The sequence below is a fragment of the Vulpes vulpes genome, chromosome 10 (genome assembly GCF_048418805.1).
Source record: "Vulpes vulpes isolate BD-2025 chromosome 10, VulVul3, whole genome shotgun sequence".
Classification (NCBI taxonomy): domain Eukaryota; kingdom Metazoa; phylum Chordata; class Mammalia; order Carnivora; family Canidae; genus Vulpes; species Vulpes vulpes.
The window spans coordinates 60647617-60672049 of NC_132789.1; the positions used below are offsets into that span (position 1 = coordinate 60647617).

Here is a 24433-nt window from a genome sequence, read left to right on the forward strand (position 1 = left end):
CAATTTCTCTGCTGAAATTCCCTATTTGGTTTCTAATTATGATGGTGTTTTCTGTTAAGTCAAATTTAAAATATTTATATAGGGATCCCTGGGTGGCTCAACGGTTTGGCACCTGCCTTTGGCCCGGGGTGCGATCCTGGAGTCCCACATCGGGCTCCCTGCATGGAGCCTGCTTCTCTCTCTGCCTCTCTCTCTCTCTCTCTCTCTCTCTCTCTCTCTGTGTGTGTGTGTTTATCATAAATAAATAAATAAATAAATAAATAAATAAATAAATAAATCTATCTTTAAAAAATAAAATATTTATATAGTTTGAAATTGCCTTTCTTCTAATTCGTCCACCTGAATTATTCTATGATCTCTTTCTATTGAGCACTTTTTCCTCCTGAGTGTGAGTCACATTTTCCCATCAGTAGTAATTTTCCTACTTGCCCAGTAATTTTTAAACTTATACTGGACATCATTGGTGATGTATTGCAGAAACTCTGGATTTTGCTATCTTGCTCTGAAGAGTGTTTGGTTTGTCTTCTAACAGACTATTAAATTACTGAGTGGTAATTTTGTGAATGTGTGGTTTTGATTTCTCCATTATTTACAGAAGAAATCCTTAATGTGGAGATGTGGAGTAAAGTCAAATGTATGGCCATTTAGGATTTTAATACAAGGCCTGTGCCACCTACCAATCCCTTAATTTAGTGGAATTGAAACTCCAAATTCTGTCTCCTTTGCACTGGGAAGCAACAAAAATTTCTACTCAGTTTTGCATCTGTATCTTTCCACTGTGTTCCTCAGTGTGTCCTTCATACATGTACAATTAAGAGATTAGCCAAGGATTGTAGACCCAGAATTTAGGTCTAACCCCTCTTTGGCTCCCTCCTTCTCCAGCTACATTGGCAATCTCATATGCCATTCCATAATACCTCAAGCCAAAAGCTGATTGTATGTTTCTTTGTTTCCTACAGGATGTGTAGTTGTTATCTGCAGGAGAATTAGTCTGATAAAAAACTATTGCTATACCATCAGAACAGATCCTCAACCTTACTACTTTTGGGCATTGGAATATTTTGATATGAATTTTCAGCTGCTTCTGCAAAATTATTTTTTGCATGATTTTGACACCTCCAGTCATACTAAACACTTTTATATAAAATAGCCTTACTGAATTTTTTGTGATAGGCACACAGAAAGGTGGTTTATGCTGCTATAACATACATGACTCTAAAATAAACATATATTTTCATTCTTAAAAATATTTTGGCAATCGGGATTTTTCTATTGGTTACTTTATTTTACAGAGTCCCTAATCTCACCCCATCCTTTCATCCTTTCTCCTTTATTGATTGTTTCTCTTTCCATCTCTCCTTTTGTTTTCTCTCTCTCCCTCTGTGTGTGTGTGTGTGTGTGTGTGTGTGCGCACATCCACATGTGTGTGTTACAGAATCCTGGAAAACTCCAAATTCTTCTCTTTCTTTTATAGAGCTTTCCCCAAACTTTAGAACTAGGACCCCTTTTATATATTTTAATCTATCAAGGTTTTCTGTACAGCTACAATCTTAGAAAATAGGAACGGTTTCAGGTAGCATTGCATTACAATCAGCATTGGTGACACTTTTTCATCAATCAACATTTGGTAGAGCATTGGCGATGTTTTCTTCTTGAAATCTGTGCATGCATCCATTCATTCATTTGTTGACTTATTCCTTTATTTGTTAAACAAATATTTCTCAAGTATCAATATATGCCAGACATTATTGGCTGAGTTTTTTTATTATTTATTTTTCCCATTCTGCTTCACTGCCCATTAACTACTAACTTGACAGAGGCTAAGTTTTTCATCATCTACTGTTGTGATACTATATATACAAATACTCCCCTTAAATGTTAATTCACTCTTATGATTTCCAAGCTTATATATGTTTATTTATCCCAAATTGGCTTTTCTTGACCTCTTAGGCTAACCAAATATTCTCCTCCTATGATATCTCTATTCATGTTAACAAGATATGAAACTGATATGTCATTTAGTCATATCCATTCTCAAGCAAATCCCCACAAACCAATATATCTTTCTCATTTCTTCATTAGTGTCTATGATTCAATTTCATCTCCAGGTGTTATAGGGTTGTACTTAATAAACAACTAACTCTGCTATGTAATTACTACCCTAAGAACTACTTCTGATAAACGATTTCAAATCAAAGTTGTCACTTTTGATGGACATTTTTGTGAGATGGCTTGGTATATAGTGATGTCAAACTACTGACTTTATAAAACAAATCAACTCATTTTCACTCCAAACAGAAAATATATAGCCCATTTTCTTTGCAGCGTTCTCCAAAAACAAAACAAAAGTTTTAGTGAGATATTTTTATAAATAAGTTATGTATTCATCAATACTTGATTTAAACACTAATATTATTATATTATAGACACTTTAAAAATGTTTAGGAAATTTTGTCCTGCATATAGGTACTTTCCCAATTCTCTTTCATTCAAGTGGAATATTTAAGATGACTTTATCTGGCGCACCAATAAAAGAGTGTGTCAACCCAAATTCCCAGTTTCATACTACCACCTAAAATCATTTTTATATAGCATATTTTGATAAATTCTAGCCCAGTTACTCCAAAATCTATCTCTATATTAAACTAGACTGCTAGAGGGAAGAATGTCTGAACTGAATAATTAGAATCTCTGAAGAAATAGTTTTGCAAAAACATGTTTGATAGTTATTCTGTTCACTCACATTGAGAGACATTGTAAGAAAGAGCCAAGTTAAAGATACTTAGCATTTACTATGTAAGGATGTTGTTGAGGATATTGTTCATTAAATTACATGACAACCTGTTTATTTGATTTTTTTTTTTTGCGAGAGAAACACATCTTTCATCTCAGAACCAGAGATAATTGCATTTTCTTGTTTATTTGTTTTTATTTACAATCACAAAAGATTTAAAGTCTTGAGTTTTTCCTTTGTATTATTTTCTGTAACATAGAGCTGAGTCATAGCCTACCTCTAGGAAGTATACAGTGTACATTATATTTCTGGGTTCATTCCATATTTTACTCCTATATCCTTTCTGCCCAGTAAATAAGCACATTCTGCTGACATTCTTTGCCTTTTTACAAAACTCTATTTCCTAATTATTCTTGTTATTTTAATCTGCATTGCACTGCATATATACAACATCTAACCAGTTTCTATCAAATTCTACTTTTCCTAATAACTAGCTACATGGAGGCTCAAGCTTTTCTTTAAGTTTATACTTTACCAGTTAATCTCTGTTGATTGTTCTCTATTCCCTAATAGAGTTTACGTAATCACCTAAACTCACCTCTTAAACTTTCAGTACCTTTCAATAATACACTTGATGGCCTCCTCTTTTTTTCTTATTACTTCATTAAACCTTCTTTTCTCCAGTCTAGTATACTTTCCAGATCTTGACAATTTGTAGTTAGTTATATCTTTCTCATACTTAATGTACTTAAACATCTTTTCTTCCACGTATCTACTGATTCCTAATTGTTCCTTCAAATTATAGCCCCCAGATATTCTCTTTCCTTGAAACATTTCCTTAAGCATCACCTATTTGTGGTGGTTTCTATTGGCTTAATTACTTTTCAGATATATGTGAAAAGCAGCTTATTCCGCAAGACTTATAATGACTTGCCTACACTGTTCAATGTGAATGATCAGTAAATGTTATTAATTAAATTCAAATTAGTGCAAAATTGATATCTGCTATGCTGAAATTGTTTTTTTGCGCTCAACTTTGTAGGAATTTCTATTTTTATATTGATTCGTATTATGTTAGTATTGATAAACTGTGATTTTTATTTGTATATGCTCAGATCATATATTAGTACCTTGTGTTTCTAAAAGGATTGTAGATTATTTAAAACTAGTAGAGGCAAAATATTCTTAATAAACTTGGAAACATTATGTTGGTACTTTTTAAAGGTTCATATATATAAATTATAAATATAAATGTCCAGGCATCTGTTTTGTTTGAAAGAAAGTACATCTGTGGTTGAAGATAAAAATATATAGTCATAAAGAAAGAGTTAAAGAAATTTGGTCTTCCATGTTAGTATGCTTAATCAGGTCAGTGAGAAGTTAATACAAACCACCGTAAGAATTCTATCATGGGATGTTGGCAACTTCTAATAATTGATATTCGAAGTTCAGAGAATAATTACACTTCATACACACTTTCATCTTCTATGTGGAACCTACTAAATAGTCACTAAAAACTGACAAGCATTTAAACCTAAAACAAATTTCACTTATATAGTTCTACAGGCTTGCATTTCAACTATGATGAAAGTATTTTACAGATAAGAATAATTTACGAATAAAAATGTAATTTACGGAATACCTTGCCAGTGAATGTTGATCGCTTCATCACAGTTCAGTCATGTTTAGAAAATCTAAGCAAGCTGTGTGATTACTCCAGGAAGCATGGAATGATGTGTTCAAATTAGTACCATCTGTGGATAGAAAAAAATTGAGGTTTTTAGTCATTCTTAAAGAATGGAAATCTGATTCTCCATGCTAAAATGAGTGTAATCCTTTTTGTATCTGTAATTCAATAGGGCAGTTGCTTTGAAATAGTCTAGTTCAACACACAGTTCATCAAAAGAGAAGATACTGCATATAAATGCTGGTCTTTTCTGAATGCCACTGAGGTATCTTTGTTTTAAAAAATTGTGTATGAGTTATGCTAATATATTTGGCTTCAGATTAGATTTATTTCTGGTTTATCTTTCTAAATACATTGGATTGGAAAATGTGGACAAAATTTTGTACCACTTAAAAACCAAAGGACTGTTTCAATGAACCATAATTTATTCATATAGTCAATACTTATTGTGTGCCCATATGTGCCAGACACTGTGTATCTGTGCAGGGTCCATCATTATTCCTGTCACATGGAAGGCAACTCAATTGCTGATACTCTTCCTTTAGTCAGGCTACAAATAATTCTTCTGTTTCTTTGTCAGGTTAAAGTACTATCCTTTTAGACTTTTTTTTCCTGCAATACTTATTTGGAAAACACAAGAGCCTGTGGACCAGTATTGATCTGCTGAAAATTTTTATAGGTAGCAAGTTTTGCCATTAAAGTCTTCATTCCTAAAATATTAACACTGGAGTGGGGAAAAGTTGGTCATGGAATAACCACGGGCAATTTGTCATCCTTTCTGCTGAATTGGAAAAAGGGTCGTTTCTTCTGCCTTCTTCCAGTTCATTGGATAACTAACGCATCCCATTTTCTTCCCACTTTTAGTTGCTTAGTAAACCCTCGGTTGAAGTTGAAACATGAAGTGGTGTTTGTTGGTGGACTCAAAAGAGGGAAATGTCTGGATCATACTTCCTGGCTCCCACTGGGAAAGAGCAGAGTCTATCGTTTTAATGCAAATGAAAAGTCTGTATTAAACTTTTCAAATATCCCCACTGCACTTTATATCCTCACTGTGCTAAAAATCTTGAATCTAGTCCAGAAGGCTCAACATTATCTGATTCTAGCCTACACCTCCAGATTTCTATCTTCCTATCCATCCCTTGTGGATGCTGCTATGTCCCTTAAGTGTTTCTAATGTGCCGTACTCTCTTACCCTCAGAATCTTAACACATCTTCATGGTTTTCATCTGGGAAGCTAATCTTATCAGTTCTCTGATTAAATTAAAGCCTTTCTTGACCATCTATCTAAATGAAATCTTAGTTCCTAGAGATGTCTTAGACTGTTTATCTTGTTGGCTTCTTCCAAGCCAACAATGGGTAAATTCTTGTACATCAAATCTGTTTCTTACTTAAAATATGTTGTTTCTTCTTTTGTAATGAGCCAAAGAAAACTCTGTTTTTAAAGGACTCAATCAGGTCCTCTGGATAATCTTGCCCTATTTTATTTATTATTTATTTTTTAAAAGTCTTTATTTCAATTTCAATTAACATACCGTACAACATTAGTTTCAGGTGTACAATATAGTGATTCAGCACTTCCATACAACAACTGGTACTCATTACAAGTGCATTCCTTAATTGATTTGGTTTCTTAATTACAGATGAAAATTTTTTCATATCTGCACCTATATCAGGGCTTGGTTGAAAAACTAGATGAAGATGAGTATACAGGGGCCAGGAATCTTGGGGGACACGTACCTACATAAAGGTTAGACCCCAGGGCGCGATCCTGGAGACCCGGGATCGAATCCCATGTCGGGCTCCCGGTGCATGGAGCCTGCTTCTCCCTCTGCCTGTGTCTCTGCCTCTCTCTCTCTCTCTCTCTCTCTCTCTCTCTCTCTGTGTGTGACTATCATAAAATAAAATAAAATAAAATAAAAGAAATTGTAAAAAAAAAAAAAAAGACAAATTGACCAAGATCATCTCTAAACTTCCTTCAAATTATGTTTCTGTCATCTTCTGATTCATTTGCCAGTTCCATGAATTTAACTACAAAAATAAGTCTAAAATGTATTTCTTACTGCTACCATCATATTTCTTTTTTTTCTGAGCATACCTAGTAGTCTATAAATTTGTCTCTTTTCCTGTAGTGTAATTACCAGACTAGGCCTGATAAAATGTACTTCTGGACATCTCATCTCGACACCAAAATAGCTTGCCATTGTCTGACAAACTGTAAGTTCCCCTAACACAGTATATCCTCAGGTTATGTGTAGCCTTTCTCTTTGTAATTGCCAATATGGCCTATAAATCATAATTGAACTTGACTAGATCACATTACCCTCTCTCTAAATCTCTGCCTTAACAGTCATTAAATCCTATCTCACATGCCACCTTTTCTCTTAAGACTATTCCTGAACCCCAAGATCATTCATGTCTTTGATTTGGGTTAGAATATTTTGAAAATTTGTCTTATCTTTAGGTGGTCTGAGTTCAGACTTAGTGGCCGAGAGACTTGAATAAATTCTAGAAATTCTACTTTTTATCAAAATTCTATTTTTTAATCAATTCTAAAACTGATTCCTCTATAAGGTAAATTTTCCTTTAAAAAACTTTTTCTCTAATTGCTTTTCTGCATAACTAAAACTAGAAGAGAAGGTATGTTGTAGGCAGCGTATCAGGTATTCAGTTTGTAATCTACTTTAAAGGTTAATGTTCAATTAAATACGCTAAGATTTGATGATAAGTGTTAGTAATGGAAAATAGAGTAATTGAATCTGATCATATGACCTTCAGTTATCTGCTTCTTGTTTTCCATTGCATTAGACTTTTTCTTTTCTTCCAGATTTTGGCAAATATATGTGCAATGTCTATAGATAATTTAGTAAAAATTTAAGAGGAAATTTAAATTTTTAACTAAAGTCTAGACGTTTTTACAGGACTCCAGACTCATGTATCGATCTATCTGACATCTCTTTCTGGATATCTGGTAGGCATTTCAAAGTTAACATGCTCAAAATAAATTCTTACTCTCCCTCCCCAAAGCTTACTCCTTCCACATCATCTTGTTAATAATGACTTCATCCTTCTGTTTGCTCAATCCAAAATCTTTAGAGCTTTCCCTCTACTCTCTCTTTCCTTATACTCCACATGTCACACATCAGCAAAGCCTGCCAGCTCCCCTTTAAAATATGTTCAGTATCTGATGCTTCCTTTCATTTCTGCTGCTGTGATCCCCATCACGTCATCATGATCTGTTGTGTTGACATTGTAGCAGCCTACTAATTGCTCTCTGTTTATATCCTTATCTCCCCTCAATCTATAATCAGCACAGTAACAGGAATGATTCTATGAAAATATTTTAAAGCCTGTCATTCCTCTACTCGAATGTTGTGAGAGTGTCCTACAATGTCATATACAATTTAGCCTTCAGTATTTCTTCTCAATTCTTGCTAGCCACACTGGCTTCCTTGTTATTCTTCAAATATATCGAGCACGGTTCCAGCTTAGGGCCTATAATTATGCATTTTCCCCTGCCAGGATGTTCTTTTCAAGTACATCCCAGAATTTGTTCCCCCACCTTCATCAGGAACTTCATGTCTTCTAATCAATGAGGCCTTCTCTGACTAGTTAGTTAAAAATTTCAATATCTTTGGATCATCTCTGTCTCTTTCTTCCATTCCTTATTTCTCTCCAAGACACTAATCATCATCCAAAATGCTATATACAATACTTACACTTTTATTGTAAATAAATATCCTGAATGTAAATTACACAAGGGCATGAACTCCTATTTGGCTTATTCATTGTTTACCCAGCAGATACAATAGCACTTAGCACAAATTAGGTGTTCATTGGATATTTATTGAATCTTGAATTAACATGGTATATTTAGGAATGAATGAGTTATCTAACTCATTTATTTTCTTATTTTTAAGTGTTATTATTACCATATCATTTTTATGAATTATGTAATTTTCATACAAGTCGTTATCATTCTATATCTTAGTCTTCTGAGCAAAAGCCCTTGCACACACACAGGGAAAGACATAGTTGAAAAAAGTGCTTATCTCACTTAGTTGATTGTTCTTTCATATTACTAACTGTAAGGTGCTTATATTATGTGTTCAATAAATGGTTATCATCTTGAATCCTTAACACCAGGCTCAGAGCCTCACACACGGCATGCAAATAGTAAACCAGTGGTTAATATGAAATCTAATAAATTACTCCAAGTAGGACCATGTGATTGTAGATGATATACAGATACCTTGGTGTGTGTATTATCAGTGTGCCAGATGATGTTCTAGAAAGGGTTTTGTCAAATTGATTGATTGATCACTTGGTTTTTTCAATTTAAAATATATGCAAGATAAAGATATTGTTTATTTAGAATTATTGTATAATCAACATTTACTATATATCAGATGTATTTGTGTCCATCTGAACATTTAAATGTAAGTATGTCTTTCTTGGGAACTGAATCTTAAAACTCAGACAATACCCAGGAAAGTACAGAAGATTAAATGAGCATATAACTTTCTTTTCTACTAGTGTTTATATATGAAGCCAAAGTAAGTTTACCTGAGATTCGGATGAGTGATTCTGGGAGCAAAAATTGAGCATTAATCAAGTCACAGTTGTTTTGTCCTCTACCTTTTGAACTGGTGGCCTCCGAAGAATAATCTTAAGGTTCTGCCCATTAAATGTGTTGATACTAATCTAAGGGCAGTTGTAATAAAAAATTGCCACTGGCTGCATAATAAAGAAATATTTTTGAATCCATTTCTCCCTTCTGTTTAACAATTTTTGGTAATTCTAATTGTTTTCAATTTTTCTCCTTTATTTTTTAGTTCCCAGTGTTCCCACAAATATTACTTTTTCTAATGTTCAGGCCACTAGTGCAACATTAACATGGATGAGACCTGACACTATTTTTGGCTACTTCCAAAATTACAAGATAACCACTCAACTGCGGGCTCAGAAATGCCTAGAATGGGATTCTGAAGAATGTGTTGAATATCAAAAAATTCAATACCTTTATGAAGCTGACCTAACTGAAGAGACAGTGTATGGATTAAAGAAATTTAGATGGTACAGATTCCAAGTGGCTGCCAGCACCAATGCTGGCTATGGAGATGCTTCAAATTGGATATCTACACAAACCCTTCCTGGTCGTAAGTATTATCTTCTATATATGTTGACACGTTTGCATTCAAGAACAAGCCCTTTGAATGCTTTTCCACAGATCACTCAAAATATAGGTAATGATTGCTCTTGCAACTTTAGTTTTATATTTTAAAACTAACTAGATACCGTACTTGCTTAGACATCATTAATCGTAATTAGCTAAATAAATTTCTATTGCTTATCCTGAACACTATCTACATGGAATTGTAGTGGTTTCCATGAAAAGGAAATACATATATTTATTTATTCATGAATATAAATGTATTTATATTTATGAATATAAATATATATACTGATATCTATTAAATTGATGATTTTTACATAATATAATTTTGTGTAAAATCACTGAACATGAAAATTACTAAATTAGTGTATTAACCAATGCACGTAATAACATTTGTTTTTAATTCAATTGAATCCCAGTGGGAAATTCAATTTCAGATATTATTAGTTAAGGCTTTTCTCAGACTTTCAGAGTTGACCAAGGACTTAGAGTCTTCCCTTGCAATAAAGCATTATGGGCCTCTCTTATAGTCTGTATTATATATATAGCCTATATATATATATATATATATATATATATATATATATATACATACATATACATATATATACATATAAAATTATTATTATATATTATTAGGCTATACTGATTGCCACTGAGCACTCTTTGTTCATGCCTACATTTTCCCTTAATATCTGCTCTGATGCTCTGCTGCTTTTAGGCCAGACTTTACAGCCTTTTCAGTGACTTTAGGCACACGCACATACACACACGCACACATGCACATGACACAGCTGAGATAGATCTCCTGGCAAACAGCTTTTCAGCTTGTGCTTTATATCCATATAAAATTCTGAGGCAAAGAAATACCAAGGGTTCAACTCCTAGCTTGAGATGTGAAGAAGGAAAAAAACACAGAGAAGAAATAAAAAATAGTTTCTGATCATTATTTTGCCATCTGCCCATCTTTCTGGACTTTTGTATTCAAGAAAGAGCTCTTTAAATACTTTTCCATAGATATCATTCAAAGTATGGGTAAAAATGCTATTGTAACTTTCGTTTTATAATTTAAAACTAACTGGTTACACTACTTGGTTAGATAACAGGATTAACCATGAGTAGGTAAATTTCTGTTATTTATTCTGAACACTATCTACATAGAAGTGTAATGGTTTCCATGAAAAACAAATAAATTTCAAATCAAGTCCTACAAGCCAGAGCTCTGAGGAATGTCTGCACTGCGTGAAATGCCATTTCCACCCCAAGCCATCCTGAGCAAATTTCACGTTGGCCTGGTTACCCAGCTCAGTACCATCCCATGTAAACCATCCAAAGAGGGACCTTATGTTACCATTCGTTTATCTTAATCAAGATTATTACTAGATAATTCCTTTCAGATTCAAATCACATTTTCCTAAAATATTTTGGTATCTATAAGTAGAGTAAACACACAGATTTTCAGTGATAAAAAGGTGCTGTTGTAGGCCTTTGTAGATAGAGAAATAAATGTAGTTCTAAAGGCTTTATATTTTACATCACAAACTATATTCCCAGGAGTACCTAGTATAATTTTTATGTAGTAAATTTCCAACCAATATTTGTTCATGCAACTCAACATTTGAGATAGAATCCAAACAACTCAGCTTTCAACACATTATCACCTCTCCTCCTTGTAGCACTTTGACTCTTAGTTTCTATAATCTCTGCCCTTCTTGTTTTTCTCTTATCTCCCTGATAGCTCTTTCTCGGTTTCCTTTTCTCATTCCTTTTTTAAATGTAAGTATTGAAGTGCCCAGATATCTATATTTGTACATTTTCTATATCAACACACAGCCCATAGGAGATCTTACCTTGAAGTGACCTTATCCTGCCCTATGACTTTAAAGTCTGCTGATACAGTGATTATTATCAAATATTTGTTTCTAGTTCTGATTCCTCCCTAGAACCTCCCTAGATTCCTATATTTGCCTGATCAACTGATATCATTTGACATGTGTATCCCATATATCTTTCAAAATTTAATGTGGTCTAAACACCAAACCTCTCATCCTCCAATCTACTCTATCTCAGTAAAGTGCACCACTATTCATCTGGTTACAGAAAATGAAAATCTAGGCCATGTTCTTTTCCTCCTCAATTCTTGCCAATGATTTATTTCAACTGTGCCATCTAAACATGTCCCTCCATTTGCACTGCAATTGTACTAATCCTATCCTTCATTACTATTACCACTGCATTAACCTAACTGACCTTCTGAGCTTCCCGGGCTGATCTTTCTAAAACTGAATCAGATGATGTCACTTCCTTGTTTAAAGCCATCTGATGAATTTCCATTGCTTTAGAATAAAATTCAAATTTCTTAATATGATTAACAAAGTCCTGCATGACCTGGCCCTTACCTAACACTCCTAACCTCATCCGTAACTACTTTCCCACTTATAATTACTCACTCTCACAGCAGACACTTTTTTCTGTTGCTTGAACACACTAAACTCCCAGGCCTTGGGCCTTCCACACACTGTTCCTTTTGACTGGAATGTTCTTTCACTTCCATCTCTGTATAAACAGCTTTTTATATAATGTGTATGCCTACTTAAATGATTCCTGCTCAGAATGGATTTCCCTGACCACCCAATTTAAAATAGCTTTGCCATCTTTTTCTAGAAAATCATGCTATCTTAATGAGCATTTACAATTATGTAATAGCTTTTAATTTTTATTTTCTTGTTTTTAGAATCTGTCTTAACTATTGCTATTTCTCATTGCCTAGAGAATGCTGCCTGTTAAGAGTAGGTACTCTATAAATATTTCCTAAATGAGTAAAACTTGAATAGTAAGCTAAAATGGGTAGGGGAGAATGAACTGTTTTCCAGTTCAGGCGATACTGAGGATGATGGTGCCATAACACAGAAAAGCAAAAAAAAAAAAAAAAAAAAAATGGAAAACTCAAATTTGGATTGGGTTTAGTCGATAAGTATGGTTATTTTAAACCTATTGGTTTTGAGAAGAAATAACTATTCTAATCCAATTAACTAGAAAAGAGAAAGAAATACATGCTCGGAAATATGAATGTAGGAAAAGCTAGGGATTTTAATTTAGTTCCATCAGCCTGGAAAATCACAAGTGAAGATTTGACTAAAAAATTGGACACTGATGGGGTGGTTAAGCGTCTACCTTCCACTCAGGTCATGATCTCAGGGTCCTGGGATGGAGTCTGCTCCTCCTGCTGCCTTTCCCTGCACTGTGCATTCTCTCTCTCTCTCTCTCTCTCTCTCTCTCTCAAATAAAAAAATAAAATCTTTTAAAAAAATGGGACACTGACTGAATGGATAAACTTTAGAGTCCTGGGGCAACTGGAAGTTAACCGAAGAGGTACTATAATGAATGAAGCAGGCTGATGTAATGCAATTGGGAATGGTGGAAACTGTGACAAATTAACAGAGATCCTGCTGTCTAAAGGCTTATTACTGTCCTATAGACAAGAGGACAGTTGTAGAGAAATAGGAAATTTAGATTTTTTATGTGAAAACACTGTTTCTTACTTATGACAATCTTTTTTAAATTTAAAATCATTTAGTAGTTCAAAATAAACATATCAGGAGCCCAGACCTGGCCTGTGGATGGGTACTTTGTAGCCTTTAGTTAAAATAGACCTTCTACTGCACAGACCATCCGAGCCAGCAAGTGAGCCAGCAAGTGGGTTTTTTGAATGCATCATCTCTTTGAGCACTCTAGATATAATGATCAATGTTCAATTAGCATAAAATGACATGATTAATTCAGAATCTGCTAAATGAAACTGCGAAGTTGAGTTTTTAAAGAATCTCACATTCTTAAATTAAAATTTAGGAATTTTTCCATTTGAGTGTCATTGCTTCCAACCTAGTCTCCCTTCCTTCTTACCCCCTTTTTAGGTGTGTGATCAACTCACTAGAATTTGGTTACTTTCAATTTCCTACTATTCCATTTTGCTCATTTTGGTCTAAAGGAAATATGATAAAGTATTACAAACTTTTCACAATCAGTGTGGGTTTTTTTTGAGCATTATTTTCCTAGTTTTACCAGTATGTTTCCCATTGTCATTGGTGTTTGGTTGGTTGGTTAGTTCTTGGTGTGATGGAGAAAGTAATCTTGGCTTCTCTTCACTCCAGTTTCCAGGTCTTGACTAATCCACAGAGCACCTCTCTACAAAGCACTAGTTTGTCTTTTATCTGGTACTTTCTTACTCTCTGAATCTAGTAATTCATTGCCACAATTTGAATTCACTATCAGACAATACTTAAGTACAGAAGATATTTATCAATATTTAAGTAGGTTGTCTATACTACTCCTATTCCCTTTCTCTTTTTTCCCTCTGCTTGAGAGCTAATTTTCTACTCTGTTGTTTATCAGTAGGATAATAAAAGTTTTCCTATTTTAGTTCCAGAGAATACATGGAAAGTGCCTTTCTACCACTGTGATTAAGAGAGAAAAGTAAAAAAGTTTATATATTTCAGAATTTGTGACAACATACATATGATTTTTCTTGGCATTTGCAAACTTACTAGCTTTTCACTTGAGTATTCTTTGGGGATAATAAATTGTGTAAGTTATGAGAATGAGTGATTACCCCTTTTTAGTCTTAGGAATTGAGAGGACATATATACACACACACATTTATATCTGAATTTCATAATTGTACAGTAAAGGAAAAATTGTATTTATTGTATTAAACCCAGGAGAGATAATCTGAAATTGCATTTGATATGGAAGAAGGAAAGGGGTACCTGGGTAGCTCGGTGAGTAAAGCATCTGCCTTTGGCTCATGTTGTGATTGCAGGGTTCTGATATTCAGCCCCATATCCCGGCATTGGGCTCCCTGCTCAGCAGAGAGTCTGCTTCTTCCTCTCCCTCTGCTTCCTTCCCTGGCTCATGCTCTTGCTTGCTCTCTCTGTCTCTCAAATAAATAAATAAATAAATAAAATCTTTAAAGAAAGAAAGACACTATACATATTATTGCCAGATAATATATATGATGAACTAACTAACGTATGATATAAGAATAAAATAAATTAGGGGCACATAGGTGGCTCAGTAGGTTAAGCATCTGCCTTCAGCTCAGGTCATGATCCTGGGGTCCTGGGATCGAGCCCCATGTTGGGTTCCCTGCTCAGCAAGGAGTCTGCTTTTCCCTCTCCCTCTGCCCTTGCCCTTATTCTCTCTCTTTCTTAAATAAATAAAAAAAATATTTTTAAAAAGAATAAAATAAAGTAGCCAGGTAACAAAAAATCTTGAAGAACAGTAATGCTCTTAAGATAAAAAGTAAGTAATTATTAGGCATTTATTCTGAATATTAAAGTGAAAACTTTAATAACTTACTAAAGATATTTTGTAAACATAAAAAGTAATCCAGAAGAAAATTAATGTCTTGTATTATCAGTCATAATTCAAAAAAGTGTTATGTTGTTTCACAATCTGATGTAAGAAGATAAATTCATGAAAATGATCAATTTCTCCCAAAGATAAGAAAGACTAAACAACAATATAAATTAATACAACTCACTATTTCATATATGTACACTTCTAATGGCATCAAGTTGCACACAAGCACGTAGTAATAGACCCTCATATCAAAACCTGGAACTTCTTGAAAAGGAGCTAGAAATTGATGGCTAGTTTGATATGAACTTTTCAAAAATTTTAATTCAAAATTCAAAAATTAAATAACTCTAAAAAAACCACCCCATCATAAAATGTTCTGAAATGGCCAATAGAATAAGAAAATATATATTAATATCTCTCTATGAGCTCATGAAGAGCACTCAAATTGAAGATCTAGAAAGCAAAGTTAGAATGCACACTAAGAATTAAATTGGGTTATTTTCTGAATTTGAATCTACCACTGTAAACCAGAGGGAAGAAAGGAAACAATATTCAGCCAACTCAAGCTAACATTTCTTTCTCCACATACTCTCATCTAGATAATTGAAGCCAAATTGCTTTTCTCCTTAAGTCATCTGTATAATAGCCATAACTCTCTACTTCATGCTGAGTGTGTATAGATACAAACATAATCACAAAAATTACAAATGGCAGAAATATTTAACTGGAGACATTAAAGTCTTACAGATTATTCTACTCATCTCTCTTTTTTTTTCTGATTACCCTTATACTCAAAAGCCATTTGAGTTGTGCATAGGGGAGGAATGTAGAATGGAAAGCTGTTAAATATCTCCATGGTGCGCAATAAGTACTTATAATGCTGAGGAAATATACAACTTTAAAAGAGTGTGGGTGTGAAATTAGTATGGAATGAAATGGGACTCTCATAATGTGCATCTCCTATAGACCACCAGGACTGGAAGACAGCAAGAAAGGAGAATTCCTGGGGTAACACTTAGGTTGTGAAAACCACAGGATACCATACTCATGAGGAATTTTAACTACCCAAACATCTGTTAGGTTAAAAAAAAAATTCAACAAAACATGCCTCATCAAAGAGGCTTCCAAGGAATGCAACTTTATGATCTAAAAAGAAGAAAAACTAAATAGAGGGCAAATGCGCCTTAACATTTTTAAAAATAGGAAATGGTTACTGAGTTACTATATAGTCAATTATTTTCCTTAATTTATCCTAAATGGTGTAATGCACTTACAATGTGATAAGCGCTATCATAACAAAGGTAGATATTATCCCTTCTATAAAGAAGCAATTATATAAAGATAAGAAGAAATGTTAGCCATAAATAAATAGGAAAATAAAATCCAAGACATAAAGAAGCCCATTTGGTAGCAATGCATTTTTAGAATGGCTCTAACCTGCTGCCACTAGAGGAAATGAATATAATTTATTTTAGGCACAATGGTTTTGTACTTCTGTGAAATTAGTTAGATGCTGTTGAAAGTCTTCTCAGTTAGTTGCCTGAGACTCCCAAATGTGTAGTCCAAGAGGACATGTCTCTTCTAGACCTGTAGATTGAAGCTGCTGACTACTTAGATTGCCACAGACACATCAGACCTCGTATTACCACTGCCCTTGCCCCACTGCACACCTTTCCTGCCTGTGTGTTCCCTGTTCCAGTGCATCATACCATTGTTTGTTTAATTGTTCATGCCAGCCTCCTAGGAATCATTAATTCTTTCTAGTTGTCTTCCATTCTCCTCCCCCAAGTCCACACCTGAGTCCTATTGAATTTACCTTCTAAGCACTGTCTTGAATTTGTTTATTTCCCTCTATTCAGAGTCTCTAAATCCAGACTCTTAAAGTTAATTTTCTAGATTATTACAAAAGATATCTAAATGATCTTTCTGGTCTCATTTTCTCTACCCTTCTCTACCCTCTACCTGAACCCTCTACCTGAATACAACTATCTGACCGTGTTATTCCCCTGCTTAATAAAATCTTTGATTTAAGTTTTGTTTTCCTGTTGTGCAAAAATGATACTTCTTGGTAGCTCTATAAGGTAGGTCATCTGTGATTGATTTCACTTTCTTTTCTTTTCTTTTCTTTTCTTTTCTTTTCTTTTCTTTTCTTTTCTTTTCTTTTCTTTTCTTTTCTTCTTTTTTTCTTTTCTTTCTCCAGCTTCCTTTTCTTTATATCTCACACCAGGCATTTCTTATGCAAATCCTTCTATGAGTTTCTCTTTCCACTCCCACTTGAAAGTTGTTTCCAAAGTACAGAACATTTTGCTTTGTAATTGTTTTTCTCTCTCTTTTGTGGAATTCTGAGCTCCTTAAAAGTAGAGAGGACAGGGGGGCCTGGGTGGTATAGTTGGTTAAGCCTCTGACTCTTGGTTTCAGCACATATTGTGATCTCAGAGTCTTGAAATCAAGCCCCACATTGGGCTCCACACTCCACATGGAGACTGCTTGAGATTCTCTCTCTCTCTCTCTCTGCCCTTCTGACTCATGCACTCTTTCTCTCTCTAAAAAGATTAATTTAAAAAAACAGAGATGACTAGGTTATCATGTCTTATGTATGTTTCCATCCTCCTGCCTACTCAGTATCTAAGACTAAATGATTATGGCATTTGGACTTCAAAAGACATTTGACTTAATGTGAAAGTATTTCAATGCCAAAATTCTCCATTGCAAAAAATTCATCCTAATTCTTTACTTCATTTTTTTGTCTGTAATTTGTCTTTCAAATACTTACATGGTTATAACCAAAATTAAAATTCTCCCAGTTACTTTCCACGTTTAACATGTTCAGCTTCTTTATTTCACAAAATCAGTCTATTTGTATTGCCTATATTATGTTTATGTTTCCTTTTCATTAGCATAGGAAGTATGATTACTGCATGTAGGAAAGAACTATGCATGTAGTAAATTGAGAAATACTTCAAATAATAAAAGAAAATAATGTGTGCATATTTCAGAAGCATTAATGGTATCTAAATGATTAACTGAAGGAATAAACTTAATAAATTTGTATAGCAAGATGGAATCATAGTAGATAGTTAGTCCATGAAGAAAACAAAAAAGAACAATGTCTAAATTTTCACTGCTAAATATGATTACAAAGAGAAGCTATTTGGATGAAATCATAATTTAAATAGCATAATAATAAGTATATAAATTTAAAGAATTTAATAGAGCACTCAACTATATATTTAACTCAGAAGAGCTTTTGCCAGGTTATTAAACAAGTTTTTAGAGCTTAAATAAAAATATTTTTAAATTCTGTTACATGAGCACATAGAACATATTTTTCAGCAAAACCACTAAAAATCAAATGATATTATAAAGATCATCAGTTATTTTTGTCATTAATACTATAGAAAGACTGGTTATCATAAGGAAAAAGTGAGAAAAATATCTTTCCCGTAAGTATAGATAACTGCATTTTATTTTTCAAATATTCAGATGAATTCTCTCACCTTCTCATCTCAGACTTCAGATCTCATGGTGAATTGAATTTATTTGGACTCCTGAGAATCTTTTTTTTTTCCTTGGTTCCAAAAGACAGGATGAAGTTAGGCTTAATTCTTTGTGATTTTCAGTCATTAATCTCAGTTCATGTCTGCCTCAATATTAGGCCCTGGGTCAACAAAAATTCAGCTCCATTTTCTTCTGGATTACTAAGGAAGTGGGGAAATGTCTGATTTGATTATGGGAAACTCCCAAATCTGAAAAGAGCATATGATTGCTATACCTGGTAGTTTAGGGCACTTATTGGTTGGACACAGTAACTGAATTGAGAGCCCTTGGCTGAGTCATTAGGAATAATGACAATAATAGCTAAACTTATCAACTGTTATGTGCTGCTTCTATTCTAAGAACTTTGCACACATTGATTCATTCATGAACGTCATTTATTTCTAGGGCAGAGTCTGTGCTCTTAGGACTTGGGCAAAGCCTCCTGGTGATATGAAAGTACCACAGAAAACAAACAAACAAAACAAAAAAAAAGCCAGAGAGGTGCTAAGTAGAATTACAGAGAGAAAATACTCAGGTTAAATTATAATTTAGAGAAAATAACAGTAAGCATATAAAATCAAACTGTTTACTAAAGCGTCCAACTCAATATTTAGTGTAAAAAAAAAAACCTTTTGCCAAACCTTAATCAAGTTTCCCAGAATATAAATAAAAATATTTTGAAATCCCATTTGCATAAACAAATGCAATGTGTCTTTCAGCAAAAGCTCTACGAACCAAACAGTTAAAGGAAACGTTAAGGATTATCACTATGTGGTATTATTAATGAGAACTAAAACAGACCTGGAGATATTAGACAAGCTCTTAATATATAATTAAACCATCTCCATTCCTAAACAGATTGTATGGGACTTCTCTTCAAACTACACTTTCATTTCTTTTCTCTTTACTGATCTGATAGCTATTTTTACCCTGCATACAATGAATGGAAGGATGAAATAGGGACAATTATCTTGGCCCCAACAGTTTATTGTGGTGATAACCCTATCTGATATGGTGATGGCCTTATCTGTATTATTCCAGGTGGTTTCTTCACAAAACTTCTGTGTTCTTATAGAACACATGGCCTGTTATTACCGTGGGAACTTTGGGAATGAGAGGGAGTGACAGTAGGGAGAAACCTCTTCATGGTTTACCCAGTATTAAAAGAAATGGAAGGTAGGAGGAGACCAGTGTGTGGAGTATGTGTTGGCTGGATGCACATTTCCATGTTTATCACCACAAGCACCCAAGCCCACCTCCACTGCTTCAGTAGCCCTCACAGAAGCAGTAATTTAATCCCTACTCAGTCTTCTGGTTTAGTTAAATCTGGGGTGTGACTTCAGAATTTGCTTTTCTAACAACTTCCCAGGGAGTATTAATGCTGCTTGTGTGGAGACCCATTTTGAGAACCACCACTGTAGAACGTTATTTTATAAACACGATGCTATTCTAGAAAAAGACGTATTAATCTGATCCTAAAAGCAATAGTACTAATATTAGAATATTTTTATTCTTACCTTGCATGGCTAGTGTTGGAAATGAGAGTTTTTTGTTTTTTTTTTTTCAAGTTAAACCAGACTGAACAATGACTCAGAAAATTACTTATTACACATCACAGAAAATGGTCATTCAGTGAGGTCTAATACTATGGGCATCCCTGAATCATACTCAGTACTCATCAGTCTGATTAGACAGATTCTTAGGCGTATGATGCCTTTGTGATGCCATCTTGCTGTTGGAAAATTAACTCTGAGACAAAATTAAGATCCTGTAGAATGGTAGGAAATATTTTATACACCAACCATAGCATACCATACTAGGCAGTGAGATCCCTGGGCTTTAGGGAAACATTCAATACCAGGGAAGGAGAGCTGATTAGTGTAGTATTGTAACCAGTAGGCTATGTCCTAGGATGCTCTTGGCCTGCATGCGTATGGTTAATCTAATTGCTGAACTTCTTCAGGTCTCTTGATGAGTTGAATTATTTAAAATGCAAGGAATCCACTCAAACCACCCAGTCAATTAGATTTACTCTAGTCCTGAGAGACATCTAAAACTGAAAGCTAATTCTTCCAGGTGTGCTGAATCAAAGCCAACTCACAGTCCTACGGGCTAATACTGCATAAGCTGAGAAAGAATGGAGTGCCTCATGTGGTGATGACAGTAGCTAGGAATGGGGTCGTCCGTTCTACCAAATCCTGAAAACAAAATACCCTGAAGGATAGCCCCTTGAAATAAGCTTTAAGTTAAACTTATATCCAAATAGATATAGATATTTAAATCACATGTGTGCAGAGCTCAAGATTTTCTGTCTTGTGAGTTGTCACAACATTTATTTATGTTTATTCTTTTATGAAAGTCATGATAGCATGGCGCACTAAAAGACTATACAGTATTTTCTACATTTTTCATCATTAAATTAAATTCTCAGGGATCTGTAGAAGGCAAAGCTACTAATAAGTCTTTGAATGTGCTTATTCTGAACATATAGTATTAGACACACCAAAATATATGGTTCTTAATCAAACTGGCATAGACTTGGGGGCACTAAAACTTATATGTACAAGGCAAAATGATGGTCTATCCAGACTCACCTTTCAGCTAACACACTTAGCATGGGGACACAGATGGATGGGAAAGATGACCCTGACCCACATAAGACCCACATTCCTGTGCAAGGATAGAAGCATGATAATCAGGAAATGATGGTTGTTAGTTACAGAAAATGCATTATTGTGAAAACCAGGGGAAAAGTGCTTATGAGAGGAAGTGATTGGATTATGGGGAATGAGAGAATAAAGATAGATCATTCCTACTGAGTAAATTGCTGTGATTTATAAGAGAAAGGGTATAGTGATATCTTGGCCCATTACTGACTAGATTCATTTCACAAACAATCCTAAATCAGAATGTGACAGTTTATGGGGAGACAAACAAAGTCTCCCAAAGATGCTTATATGTTACTGGCATATTTTCATCTCCCCATACCTTTACTGCTTTAAGCTTCCTTGGTTTTGGTGGTTGGCATTTATAATTGTAATTTTGCATTCCTCCTTATGTGACTCTAATAGCAGGTTACTAAACATTGGAATAAAAGAGAAAAAAAATACCTATTTTATTATGTATTTTTGGAATTTTGATAATTTCCAAAAGAATACTACCTAAAAGAAACTTGAAGATATTATGTACTTAAAAGTATACTTTTTATTAAAATAACTAGATATTGTTTTATAATAGGTGAACATTTTAATGTTCTGTATATTTCTCTTAAATTATCTGTGAATTAAGTGATTGTCTTTAATTGCTTTATACAGATGAAATAATCAGCTATATGCATATACTATATTCCTAAAGCAGTTTAGTAATATATGTGTTTACTCTTATTTTTTTTAATTCAGATTAGGAGTTCTTATCTCATGATATGCTGATCCTTCAAGAATGCAGATTGATATATACATTCTAATAGAAATTTTCCACAAAGGATTCAACACAGGAAACACTTGTATTAAAAAAACAAAAACAAAACAAAAAACAAAAAACAAAAAAAAACAGGCAATTTCATCAAATTTGCTGAAAATGCAAATGTTGCTTAGAGTGTTTCCTTAAAAAAAAAATGTCTTTGGAAAAAGTTCAAGAAATGGCATTAAAGCACAGCTCAGTGAAGGGCTAAATACCCTGCCTTTTTTATAATGATTGATTAGTGTAAAGAACTGAAAATATTTAGTAGTCCAATTGGTTAGTGTCATGAATGATCTTTAAATGTCATTTTTCTCTCAACTCTGCTTGGGGTAGCAGATGCTCCCTGATGAGGACTTGATTACTAGTATTTAAGGAATGATTGCAGGGTTGACATTTTCCTATGAAAGACAAGAATTGAAGTAAGGCTTCATACTGCTTTCTGAGCCAGGCTACTGACATACTTACGAGACTAGCCAAGGTTTCCTATAGGCAATGGTTTTGGATTTGCCCTCACTGGAGACCTGAAAGATTCAAACTACAGAGCAGAGGAAATTAATTAATTAATTTGGAAATATTTCCAAAGACAGGCTATTATCAACATAATCCCAGAAAAATCTCATCAACTTTCTTAGTCACAGAAAATTCTCAGTAAACTGTGATATCTCGGCAACAATAATGTACTGTCTTGCCTGCCTCCTAGAGTTAAATTAATTCTAATTAATTAAAAGTTTGGTTTAAAGGTTAGTCCCAACAGCCATTGAATTGATATATTTTATAGAGGTAAATGAATTAGATCCTGGAGATAGTATTTCCTCTTTTTCTCTAATTAAGTTTGACCCATCTTTCTAATATGAGTTAGATATCAAGTGTCAAAATCTATAGAGGCCTCTTTAGTCCATGAAAATATATTATGGCATTCATTGTCTTTTTACCCATGATAACAGTTCTTACAAAGACCCTGATACTGGCGTTAAAGGCCCTATACAAACTGGCTCCCATTTCTTCTATTCATTCTGACCTGGCTTTGGCCTCACTGGAATCCTTGTTAGTCCTCGAATAGACCAGTCAAAATCCTGCCTCAGGGCCTTTGCATTAGCCATAGTTTTGTCTGTGACACTGTTCCTTCAAACATTCCCATGCTCCTTTACCTCCTTCAAATCTTTGTTTTAAGGTCACCTGATTATAGCAGCATGCCCTGAATACCATATTTAAAATAGTAATTCGCATCAGCACCCCCATTCTTACTATCCTGCTTCATTTTTTTTCATGATACATATCACTTTCTAACATATTATATAATTTACTTACATATTAGTATTAACTTATCTAAATTCTTATATATTCTTTGTCTACCTCCACTAAAATAGAGGTTCTATGATCTTTAACTCTTAAATTTTCTTCTCCATCACCAGCACTCCAAAAATGCCCACCATATAACAGGTATTCAATAAGTAGTTATTGAGTGAAGAGCAGTTACATTCTAGAAACTATAAGGATAGGTCTAAACTATGTCCATTGCTTCTATAGTCTGTGTCTTCTCAGTGTCTGACACACAGAAGGTGCTCGATCAATATTTGCTGGTCAGATGAACATATAGATTTCATCAAAAATCCAACAGAACATTTAAGTGTGACTAAAGAGAAAGGGAGCCTCAAATAGTTTCTTGAATTTAAAATACTTTAAATTTGTGGCCTGTCAGAAAATTGTTCCTTTCTATAATGGTTCTTACCAGGCTCAAAGGGAGGTTTTGCAAAAAGATTAATAAATGTTAAATGACAAAAATACTATTAATTAATCAGCAAATGTCTTAATTAATTTGTACTTAACTTCTAGGCCATCCCCATTTATAGAGTCAAAGGCAGCAGAAGACAGGCCATTAAAACCTACAAACCATCTTCTATTTTGCAAAGCAGATTTCTCCATGAGGAAAGTATGCAGTAATGATCAGGAATGGTGTACCTGGTCCTGAGGCCGATCCACTCCTCGCTTCACATTCTGAATAGAGAGATTCAGAGATGATATTTGTTATTTTGCTACTTGTTAAGGCAGGCATAACATTTCTAAGGAATATCCAGTTGGAAAGGAAAGAGGGTTGTCACTATTAAATATGAAGTGCACTATTCTGTTAGGGCATCCAAAAGCAATTAATTATGCTAGTGGCAGGAGACCTCTTCTAGCTCTCATTTGTTATATGTAATTATCTAAATGAATTATGCTACAATTTGAGACACCTTTCATAAATCTAGAATCATAAAATTAGAAGTAATAAAGACTGAAGATCTTAGGATATGCAGGTGTGTTTGCCGGGATTCCATGATCTCTCTACATTAGTTACCAGAAATATCATGTACCCAATTCTGTCATCATTATTAGCACTTCTCAGATGATCAGACCTCTGAATCCTGAAGAATCTGCTCTTCAGTCTCTCCTGGATACCTCCTTGGGCCATATGGACTAGATCTCAATGTTCAGAGTATTACAC

At 34.1% G+C, this 24433-nt stretch overlaps 1 protein-coding gene across 1 annotated transcript in view; it reads left to right on the plus strand.

Annotated features, from left to right (window-relative positions):
* PTPRQ (protein tyrosine phosphatase receptor type Q) overlaps window positions 1-24433 on the plus strand; it is a 192385-nt gene that overhangs the window by 96699 nt on the left and 71253 nt on the right. Inside the window, exon 26 of the mRNA XM_072724451.1 lies at window positions 9254-9577. Coding sequence (XP_072580552.1) covers window positions 9254-9577 — 324 coding nt within the window. The remainder of the gene's footprint in view (window positions 1-9253; window positions 9578-24433) is intronic.